The following is a 12,512-nucleotide window of genomic DNA, read 5'->3' on the forward strand; positions in this document are numbered from 1 at the left end:
TTTTGCCTCATTCTCGAATAGTACTGTAGTATTAGTTTTATTTTTATGCTCCTATTACCAAGAGCAATACAAAATAATACAGAACATTAAAAATTAATACAATAAGTCAGTAAAACCCACTTTAAAATCATAACTAAAATACAGAGCCTAGTAACCTGAATGGCCCATAACGTTTAAAATAATCACCAAAACTTATATTTAAATATAAATACATTTCTACTTAAAATACTTAAACCAATATCACAAAGGCCCACAAAAATATTTTTGATATTGTTTTAAATTGTGATGGCTCAGGCTCCAATGTAATTCTGGTGGAAACTGAATCCAGAGGACTGACAGTAGTTGGGAAAAAGCCATGATGTGGCTATTTTGGTATGAGAAAGTAATAGATGGCTGGGTTGAGCGCACAGGCACATCAAGAGCTATAACTAAATTTTCCAGATAACTAGGTGTGTACTTGCACAAAGGCCTTTCCTCCCTCCCTCCCCACATTTCTTAAGTACTTTTAAAGGTGGACAAGAATTAGCCATTAGAAGAGAGAAGAAGAAACAGACATGGAAACACAAGGGAAGAGTTCTCATTTGAGGTACAAATGACCAGGCTCAAATAATCATATTTTGGACACATTACACAAAGATTCAGCTCCCCTGAAAAGTCTATAATGCTGGAAAAATTGGAAAGAAAGAGAAGAAGAAGATGACCAACAACAACGTGGATGGACTTAATTACAGCAGCAATTGGTGCACTGTTGGAAACCTGAAGGGCCAGGACAGATCATTCTGGAGAAGCAGAATAAGCACCTGCACATTTGCTTTGATACCTGTTTTTGTTGCTGCAACAATTCTGTGGTTGTAGTCCATTGTCACTTATTTCCACTGTGGAATGATGGGAGTAATTTGTCATTGTAAAATACATCCTTGACTCGGTACCATATGATGAATCAAACATAGAACTACTCAAACTATTATCCCAAGAAAATATGCAGATATCTTTCAAGGTTGAAAAAAAGTGGAACGTCATTTCTGTAATATTTTGGAAATTCAAATACCCTTTCATAGATAGTTTAAACCTAGTTATATTCTTTCCCTGGAAACATTGCTTTAAATGCTACTGCTTTGCTGCACATACACAAACTGAAATATTTCTATCTATATCAGCATTTACCAGTTCTTACTATTCATGTCAATTTTCATTTTCAACATATTTATTCTATACGTATCTATTAAAATATATACCTTTTTACTTGTGCCTATTAGTAGAATTAGCAGTGATGCACTGTTTTAACCCCAAGACTGTGAAACCTTGTCATGTATCAAGTCCAATAGAACAGAGAGCATGATTTATTTAAATACATTTTAAAACCCTTTGCATTTAGATTAGCTTTTGACTTCTGAATGTAACAACACTGCTCATCACAGCTATTTGAAACTATTATTTGGTTATCTTTATTTGCTTCAGTTATTAATTAATTCTTATGTTTTATTATTTATATTGTTCATTGCTTTAATAAAGTTTTATTGAATGATAAATTATTTTTTTCCTTTGATCTTAAGTTAACATACTAAGATCAAAGTGATCTTAAGTTATCATACTTAAGATCAAAATACACTGGCTAAATTACATTGGCTAACTGCATATGTATCTAGATCATGCCCCAAATAGGAAACTCTCTCAATCCATTTGGGAGAAAAAAGATATTAAAATGAATTAACTCTTACAGTAATTATTAGACAGTAACTTGCTATGGAGATGCTTAGGTGAGATAAACATGTACATTCTGCAAACTACCAGTCAATTATATACCTTTCTCAGCATGCTATTTAAACGAAATAGAATATTTCATTTAAATATTAGTCAAAATAGTAACATGTTTTGCTTCCCAATTAATGTAAATATAATAGATAAAACACTTAAACACTGCTTTCTGTTTGGGATGTTTATTATTAAAAATACAATAGACAGAATAGATAGAATAACAGATCACACAGGTAACTCTCATGACAGAATAAGCACCTTGATACCTGCTTTTGTAGCTGCAACAACTCTGCTGTCTGTAGTTGTGGTCCATGGTCACTTATTTCCACTGTGGAATGATGGGAGTAATTTGTCACTGCAAAAACGATGTCTTCTTCTTCCTCTTCTTCCCCTTCTTCATCACCTTTTTGTTCAGACTGAAAGGTGAATTCTAGCATGGGATCAAGGTGTTCCAACTAAAATTGCAAATGAATTAAATAAAAAATTCATTCGTATATGAAAGCTTTGATCCATCAGTTTCAGTAACCATATAATTACCTGCTTTTATAGATTTTCCTTATTCCCTTTCTATGAGTTTATGGATACTTAATTGTTTATGAAACCAGACTGATAAAGTAAAAAAGACCCATGTGGACAAAAATTTATGTCAGGGAGTAACCTTATTTCTTGAATCTATTTTTTTAATTTATAGTTTGTTCATGACTTGTATTAAACTAAGCTTCCCAAATTTAGTGCCTTCAAGATGTGTTGGCACCAATAGCCCAGAATTCTTTAACAGGAAACTGTATGGTGCTAACAGCTAGAGGACTGTAGTTTGGAAAAAGCTGATTTAATAAAATTAATAAACACTTCATAGATTAAAAATCAATACATATGTAAACAAACCATTATTTTAATCATAATGAGCAAATCTTGTAGTTTCCAAGATGGTGATTGCAGATCTAATCTTATATTGGGCAACTGTAATTAATTGTATTGATATGGCCTCTATACTGGTGATATATTTTATTTATTTTTCAAATTTATATATGCTACCCATCTCACTATACATTATATACTATACATTATATATTATATCTCACTATACATTTATATATGTTATAGTATATAAATGAATTTAAAAAGAGAATATGCTGCTGTATAATTATTTTTATTGCTCCTGTTGTTAGTTTGGATAAAATCAATATATGTGCTACAAAATTAATAAATGGTAAAAGACATGGCAAATATGACAGATGCATCAATACGACACAAAAAATGATTATGGATTCCTTCCTAAGTTACTTTCGCCAAATAGCTTTAAAAAACAGTCTTCCCATTCATTCTCAGTGATAAGTTACTAAGGGAAATAAATACATAATTCTGTCATGCCTTTATTTTGTAAATTTATGGTAGCATACAAAATCCTCTGGCCTCTATTTTCCCTACAACTACCACCTGGTGAGGTGGATTGGGCCGAGAGGGAGTGACTGGCTCAAAGTCACTCATAATAAACAGAATACATTATAATTCTATTTTCCCATATAATACTTTGATTCTAGTGTAAAGTATCATTTGGTTCTTCTGAAGAAAGATGGGGCTACCCCAAACTACAGGAGAGGCAGCAAAATGTTGGGTTTGCAAAGTTATTTTGTCCCACAGTCTTGTGGCAGCTTTAGGATTTCAGAGAACAGATAATCTGGGATTACTGCATAAATGAGTATATACTCCTACCTTTTTTTTCTTTGCTAAGCCTAATTAGTTAGTTTCAAACACCAGTTTAGTATCTTTTCTGCTTAAAAATAATGTGACAGAGATTACAATGCCACAATTAAAGTAGTTCTGGTGTCCTGACTTGAAGCAATGTTATTTCTTAAAACGTATTTTGCTTATAATGGAATTTCCTCATCACATTTCTTTCTAGCTTTTACTCCATTATATAACATGGGACAGTTACCTCAAGTATGTCCTCTCCTTGCTTCTCTATCTGCCTGCCGTGTCGCCAGTGTTTCAGCAACCATTTCAATTTGACATAGAGGATAAAAATGTTCTGCTTGAAATGCCTGAGTTCTTGATCCATCAGATTTTTCTCCTGACTCCAAGTCTTCTCTTCCAGTTTGTTCTGCAAAGTCAAGCTTTGTACCTCCAAATCTTTTCTTTGTAAGCTTTGCAGATGGTTTTCTTCCAACTTTAAATAGAACAAGTGTGCACAACATGAATAGAATATTGCCCTTAAGAGGCTTGTTACTGGAATCTCCCCCCACACCCATTTGAGCAAATAAACCAAGATTGCTAATTCTAATTATTATCACCTGATTTTGTCAAGGGATCTGTCTTTCAAGAAACCCAAAGATCACAGGTTGCAGACTTAATTTAATTAACCATAATAGCCTGCTGGAAAAAAAAATTACACAGCTCATTTATTGTAACAAGCTGGATCAGATTTCTGTAGCGTAAGCATCTGTATTCCCTATGTATAAACACAGACTCTTCACTGAATCTTTTCAATATGTTGCTTATATGATCCTGAACTTGATATTGTTTTATGAAGGAATTGCAATTCCTAACTTCATTTTCAACTTATAATTAGAAAAACCAATAGGGTTTATTAATTATAATTTATTTCTTTTCCTTTGGGTGGGGAATATTTCTTTTTTGAGGAGTACAGTACTATTTTTATGTCTTAGGAAAGAGAGACTCTTGCTTTCCAGGCTAATTGTTGACAAGGCCTTAGTAATGAATCATCCTTGGAAATCTTGGTAGAAGAAACCATCCAGGGAATATGATATGAATATGAACCATCCAGGCAGAGAATATGAAGAATCTCTCTCTACTCAAATGTTCAAATATCCAACAACAGATTTGTTTTTTGCCTGCTCTAAGACCTTACTGTTGCGTTTTTAAACAAAGAAACATGCAAAATATATATAGTCAATTAAATGTCACTACTAAAAGTTTATAGTACTGTAATCCATCAATCAACTGATGCTATGCTGTATCTAAAAACCAAATATTACACAATAAAACTTACAATTTCATATCTGCTTTATCTATAATAAAGCATATAATAAAATAATTTTTAAAAGACAACTTCTAGATGCTCTTTGCAAAATTCTTTTATATAAACTGTTATTAGAGACAATAACAAATTATTATTCCAGACACTAATAATTTTCAGTAGATTCCAATTACATAGGTTTTACAACAGCAGCTTACAATATATAGAACTGAACTACACAGAAAATCAAAGTAAGAATCACAAAGCTTTATACTATATAATACTCCTGTAGCCAATAATATTCTTGTAATCATGAAATCCCCTTTCCAAATAATATGACTAAAGGCCAGAACTTGATTCCTATTTATACAGGAAATTTATATAGGCCAAATATATATATATAAAAATTTTCTCTTAATGCTATTTCAACAATTCTAAGCAACCAAACATCTATGAAACTTCTGAATTCTTTTTCACAAATATATGGAGCTTCCAATAGTAAGAAAAGGAGTTCTCTTCCAGTAATTATTAAATGTATTTACCTGAATTATCCTTTCTGAAAATGTTTCTTGCTCTTCTTGACGAAGTTTCACCTCCTGCTCGAGCTGAGCCTGAAGCTCCTGTATCGATACATTCTGTACAGGTAAAACATGGCAGTCCCTGAGCTGATCAGCAGGATAACAGTTCTTACAAGGGTAACAAAACTATAGGACATATGCCACTGAGACTCAAAACTACACAATCAAGACAATGTTCAAATACATGCTCTGTTCATAATTAGTGAAACATTCTAATAAATGAAAAACCCGCACAAAAAATTTCTTTTGGTGAATCTGGAAATGCTTACTTTGATTGAATGTGGAAGTAGATCCATACGAGGATCTGCTTTAGCTATGTGGTATGAACAGGTAGGTTACTTGTAACCATAGTTACCTGTGCACTCACATGTATGGATTTTGGAACTGCGCAGAAGCCCTTACAAAAGTTACTGAATCTGAAATTTTGGATTGGAAGCCTATTTTGGTTTCAGCCTCATCAACACAACACTCCTGGAACCAGAGTACCTGAAAATTAGAATGTTGGCAGATAGTGAGAGATTAAGCTAATGAGTTCTTTGACCCAGGTAATGTCATGCTTCATTAGGATAGTGAGAATTCATTAGGCAGGCATGAACTTGGCTGAAGCATTCCAAAATCCTGAACCGCACTGTTAGTAAGTAAATCTAAATCAGCAACAGTAGCCATTACAGTTGACAGTTGTAAAAGACTGATTCAGAACTTGTATCTCCTAATTCAAATCCAATCCCTTCTTTTTCTGCATTTCCCCCTTGATAATAGACTTCTTGCATTCCATCACCCACACTTAGTCATTAGTGAGAGTTTATATTTTTACAATCCTTCTGTGAGAATCTCTTGCCATTAACAAGTTACTGACAGGAAATACTGGAAGTGAAACAGGTTTGTCCTTCATGGGGCCTGCATAATGTTTAAACAGTCTTTTAGAATAGCAAATTATCTTTGTGTATTCAATACAAAATACTGGGGTTCTGTGCACATCCACTGTCCACAAAAAATATTCCAGGTGTATGGACAGCAAGAGAAAATGTAGATAGGATTAAAGATTGCTTCATGTAAAAAAATATGATGACACATTTGATAAGAAAATAACATTAGGCTAGAGAATTATGTTTTCCAGGAAGAACCACAGAAAAGATGGATTGAAGAAAATTGCAGAGTACACCTGCACTTTTAAGTGATGTAACTGCTGCAAGGAATACTGCCTTAAGATGCAGGTAGTATTCTGTATTTGGATGGTTTTGAGTACTCTAAAAAGAAAAACTGTGAGGCTCAGTATCTGCTGAGATAGCTACCACAAACACTTTAATAAATGACAAAAAAAGACTTTGTTCCTTTACAGAGAAGGTAATTTCAAATATAGTATTAATCCCACAGGTATTTGGCATATACTACTTAGAGATGATGTCAAAATGGTAAAATGAGATTATCTTCCTGCATAGGATTTTCATCTTGGTGATTGGTTAACCACCACCAAGACCTTTGAAGTGTCTGAAAATGACTGTGTTACAGGACCCAAGCTGTTAAGCATAAGAACAACCAGTCTCTCTTCCTATAAGAGGTTACTCCGTAAGAGTTGGTTTCCAGACTGATAAAGATTCAGGAAACCATTGTGTAAACAAACAGTTGTAAACTTCCCCATGATCAGTGAAGAATCTTACAGTCAAATCATGGTGGCTCAATTTTGCATAACCTTTCACAGTTTTGATTCAAATATATGAGTTTTCTTTGACTTGACTTTGTGGCTACACAGGAATGTCCATGAAGTTTTCTTGACAATATTGTGTTAGTGGTTTGCTGTTGACTTCTTCTGCTACTATTTTTCTCAACTTCCCAGTCTAAGTACTAACCAGGCTCAACCTTGTTTAGTTTCAAAACCCCAGACAGGCTTGCTAATACTGCCAACTTTGCTTTCAGTATTGCCAAGAATTGCAGATAATTTATGAAAGCTTGGCTTTCTTAAAGAGTTCAGCATCATCTAATGACTAATTGGCCTAAGTGGAAATTCCAGTTCATCTGGGAGACACCTCCCATGATTTTTCTGGATGGAAGGAATATTGAAAAAGGGATGTTTTGCTGTAAGTAGCAGATGTTTGTCCACTACTGTACTGTGATTAGATCTTGGTGCCTTTACGCTGTAGCATTTATCACAGAAGTTGCAGTACAATTAACTAGATTAATGGCTGTTTTAATCTATTGTGCTGACAACTGAATAAAATGGGCAAGGTCTTTTTTATCCATTAGCAAGTAAGAGAAAAGGATATTTTTTTCTTAAAGGAAGAGCTGATATCCCACTAAGCTGGTGATTGGTAATATGATAAAGTAAATGTGTTATGGTTTGTGCTTGTTGGCTTACTGCATCTATTTGTGACTCTGAGTGGGAGTCTCTTGTCTTTGAGAAGGGGCCACTGTCATTTTAGTGATCAGCTGAGCTGTAGATGATGATCCTATCAGTTATGTTGTAGGGGTTTGAAATGAAACTGAAATGTCATCGTAGTACATGCTTGCTGGTATGGAAAATACAGAAATTTGTTGGCTTGATCAGTAGCAAGGATGGTACCACAATAAATCAGTCTACCACTGAAGATTCAACATCAGGTAACTTGGCTATCATATATATCCATTTCAATCTGTTATAATATGGTGGGAAAATACCAGTATTTGTAGATTTCTCTCATCATATTGCAGGTAGGGATTGCACTAATGATCTCAAGGATCACAGGCATCTTTATACAATTCTCTTCAGTCAAAGAATAATGATATACCCACAATGGAGATCTATAGAATTTGGAATGATTATTCTTTTTTCTTATTAATGGGTCTTGGTATAATATGAGTAATTGGCTGAAGGAGAGCCACTGGGTGAATCATCTACTGATGATACCGCTCTCTCTGTGAATGAATATCCACTGTTAGAGTAGTTCCACTGCCAAAGTTGGCAAATTATGGAATGGTACCTTGGAGGCCACAGACCTCTTGCTACCAGCTGAAAACAGGAAAACAAAATGAAAGGGAAAGAGAGAAGAAATAGTAAGTAGCTCAGCTAAATCAGTTTGAAAAGTTCCAGATAAGGTGCTTGCTTTCTCAGTTGAAAAGAAACTAAAGAGAATGAGGGAGCTACAAATCTAGGCAGCATTTTTTTCACCAAAAATCTCAGCTGTAGTTATTTTCAATGAAGCTTCATATAGATACAAAATGCATCTGATGCATAGAGAGATGAAGAATCAATCTGTTCTCTCTTTGTCTTAAAAGGTGTCCATGCACAGATGTACAGTATGTCAATCCTAATTCCAATGAAGATAAAGAAGCACAAGTCACAGTTGTCTACATGCTGAGATTAATTGTATCTGGACCAGGGATTCTTTCTTTAAAGCTATACATTGTACATAATTTACAAGTTCTATAATGAGAGTCTTAATGTCTAATTTTAGGGCGTTGTGTATTTAAGGATAAAATCTGTTATAAACAAGACTTCATAGTTTTCATTAATATAGTAACAAAATTTGAGTAAATGTTAGAAAGGTAGAAAAAATAAACTTATTAAAACCAATGAGTAATTAAAATTATGCAAACTGATAAAAAAAAGTGGGTGCATGTGGCAAGTTCAGATGTGAGAATACGTGTGGAAGATCAGGAAGTGCAAGTGCTTCACAGTTCCAGTTTGCTTCTGCCTTATTTGAAAAAAACTAATTTGATCAAATCAACAGCTACAGTTATTACTCTTGATTTTGAAAAATGATGATATGTGGCAATGAAACTGGTATTGGATTCAGTTAGGCTGAAACTACTGGGCTAATAGATTATTTTTTTAATTAAGGTTTTGCAGTCATCTTTTCAGGAAACACTGCTATTTTAGCAGATCCTTCCCTTTTGCCATCAGTGGTAAAGAATTTTCTCTTTGTGTGGACACTTAAAGGAAACAAAATAAACGTCAAAGTGATGTTGTTGAAAACTCTCCCGCTGATTTCTATCGCATTTGGCATGCTTCTAGTGGCCTATACCAATGTTAAAATCCATCTTTGCACAAAATACAGTAATCCATAATTCAAGCCTAATTTTTTTATCATAGGCTTTTTATAAACCAGTACACATGCAATTACATTTCTTTCTCACATTCATACATTTAGTAACATTAATAGTTTTAGTTTCAGTTTACTTTTGCTCTTTAGTTTACTAAAGAGCAAAAATATGTTCCGCACACCCCGATAGCATAAAACCATGTTGCATTTTTAAAAGTCTGTTTGTTGTCACCTTTTGTATGGTTTCAATCAGAATTCTGCCAAATATCTTCCCAGAAATACTTAAGAAACTACCACCCCCCTTTAGTTTTTCCATTCAGCCTTGCTATCTTTCCCTTTGTGCAGAAGAAAAACAATGCCATTCTTCCTATCAAGCATAGATTCATCCTTTTCACATATCTTAAACCAGTCATATAGGTACTGCTATATTATCACATTTCTCCAATTGTACCATCAACATCTGTAGCCTTATCATTTTCCAACATTCTCACAGCACTTTTAAATCTTTGTTTCTCAGACACAAATATTTGCAGCACTTTTTCAGTTCCATTCTGCTATATTCCCATACAAACCTCCAAAATACTTCTTACAACATTCTTTCACTTCAGTCTTTCCCAAATCATGTCATCGCTTTGTTTCTTAATTCCATTCACTCTTCAGGAGGCTTATTTAGCCTCTTTGCCTACTTCCGAAATTTGTTGTCATCAAAATAGTCCTTCATTTTCTCTGCCTTTTAATTTTAACATTTCTTGCTCTGCTTGACAACATAGCTGGCAAGCACCTTTTCTCTGTACTCATGTAATACAATATTTCTCCTATCTTCATTTTTGAAATAATCATTCACTTATATGCATTTTTCTCATCCACAGCCTCTTTCACTCCATTACCCCAAGCATCCATTTTCGTATTTCTAATTCAGTGGTGCTCAAAATTACATAATTTACTTATATAACTTTAAATTCATTCTGGAAAGGGTACTCTCTAATGCTTTTTCATACAGGATTTGTATTTTCTCTTCCGGCAGTGTTTATTATTCTTGTCTATTCCCCTCCCCCCACACTCCAAACTACTCTTGACACTATCAAATAATGGTCTACCCACACCCAGAATCTCTCAATATCTTTGTATCCTTCATTAATTTTCTGAGTATTTCATCATAAACAAATCAATTGTAGTTTCAGAAATGTATTCATTCTTATGCCAAGTATGTATATACTTTTGCTTAAACCATATATTTGAAATAGCTTGTTGCCACTCTCATTCATTCTAGGTCTCTGAACGGCCCACTTATTTTTTCTGTATTCTCTCATTCTCAGCATCAACAGAATGCTGCATAATTTCCCCAAACCTCATCGCTTTCATTATCACTATTTACTGAAGTGTCGTAATTATCACCAACCTCTGGATTCCTATTTTAATATGTACCCACCTAGATATCAGTACATACTTTTATATATTCAATAACTCCACTCCACAAGATCAGACCACCTTCATTTGTATTTATTACATCCTTTCCCTTCCTCTTATTTTCAGAGAAATATAACCTACCTTCCTTCCTTCCTTCCTTCCTTCCTTCCTTCCTTCCTTCCTTCCTTCCTCTTTCTTTCTTTCTTTCTTTTTCTTTCTTTCTTTCTTTCTTTCTTTCTTTCTTTCTTTCTTTCTTTCTTTCCTTCCTTTCTCTTTCTTTCTCTCTCTCTCTTTCTTTCTTTCAATTAATTAATTAATTAATTAATTAATTAATTAATGCCCTTTACCATTTACTCCTCATATGTTCCAAATGCCAGTATTATCATCAGATCGGCCCAGAGATATTAACTTCTATTTTAATCTTGGTTTTTGCAACTGAGGTTTTCAAGTAATGCTTTTTAGTAGGAATAGTATGGTCAGTTTGGGCATATTTTGGCCAATATGCCACAAGCGCAACCAAAACCCAATTTTACTCCAAGAATGTTCATGCTGTTCTATGCATGTAAGAATGTCTTATCTAGAGACTAGTTTGCAAGCAACATACTTTGCCTGCATTCCACCAACTAGGAAGTATATGCAGTGTACCAGTATGCAGTTATTTTGCTAGAAAATGTATATTTGGACAATAGTAACAACAGCAACATTATATTCAACTATATCCTTCTAATGGAGGCTTCTGTGAATGGCAAGGGGGGATTTAAAGTTTTGGGATGCTTTGGAACAGTGTGGGTAATATTTAAGGATGTGTGTACAACATACAGGAGTGTATCCAAAAGTTCCTTTATGAACAGAAGGAAAGTTGGGATCTGAAATGTTCCCAGTACTCTTTTTCTTGTCATTTTCAGTAAGCAAATTAAAATAGAGAAGCCAATTTAAAGGCAGCAATGGGGAATATAATTATAAAATAAATAAAAATCCATGTTAAATCCAAAAACTTCCTTCTTTTGTTTTTTTATAGATTATATCCAGTTGTGCCTTTCTACCCAAAGAGGAGTTTATGCTTCATCAGAAGCTTGATAATAAAACCAAGTTACCATCATCAGAAATAACAGCAATCAAATTCAACAGGGGCTGTACTCAGCTATGTTGGTATAGAAGTACAACTAATCACAAATTCACAAGAATAAATTGTTAACCCTTTGAGGTAGTCCAGACAAGAAGCACAACCATGAGTACTAACTCTATCTTTATTGTAAGGTTACATTAACAGAATCTTATAAGACTGGAAGTATTTCTCCCTTCCTTTTATTCTCTGGAAAACTAGGGACAGTCTGTTCTGAAATGCTTCCCATGCCTCTCTCCTGTGGGCTGAGAAATCTTTTACATGCCAGTTGTCCAGTCTGTGGCTCTCCCATCTGTCTCCCAAGGTCATTCCCACATACCATTACATAAATATATAGGTAGTCCTTGCTTAACAACCCTAATTGGGACCAGAATTTCTGACACTAAGTGGTCGTTAGCTGAAACATCACGACTGCACCACTTAGTGATGGCAGTTCCGGTAGTCCTGCTCATTAGGCAGGGACATGCTTTTCCTACCCTACTCCACTTCAACTCCCCCCACCTGCCTATCTCCCCTCAACTTTGCCCTTTTGGCCCCCCTGCACTCCGCTGCCACCCACCACCACTCCCAGCTGATCTTTGTTGTCTTCTTCCTTCTGCTGCTGATGAAGGGCCAGCAGCTGCCTCGCCCAGGCGCACCTCATCAGCAGCAGGAGG

The 12,512-nt window shown here is 34.6% G+C and overlaps 1 protein-coding gene across 1 annotated transcript in view; it reads right to left on the reverse strand.

Moving 5' to 3' along the window:
* MTCL1 (microtubule crosslinking factor 1) overlaps positions 1 to 12,512 on the reverse strand; it is a 119,351-nt gene that overhangs the window by 23,442 nt on the left and 83,397 nt on the right. Inside the window, 3 exon segments of the mRNA XM_088130690.1 lie at positions 2,022 to 2,210; positions 3,692 to 3,922; positions 5,275 to 5,367. Of these exon segments, the coding sequence (XP_087986816.1) occupies positions 2,022 to 2,210; positions 3,692 to 3,922; positions 5,275 to 5,367 (513 nt within the window).

Source organism: Python bivittatus, unplaced genomic scaffold (assembly GCF_059951505.1).
Source record: "Python bivittatus isolate LINGU-HERP-01145 unplaced genomic scaffold, Pbiv_v1 ctg000840_np1212, whole genome shotgun sequence".
Lineage (NCBI taxonomy): Eukaryota > Metazoa > Chordata > Lepidosauria > Squamata > Pythonidae > Python > Python bivittatus.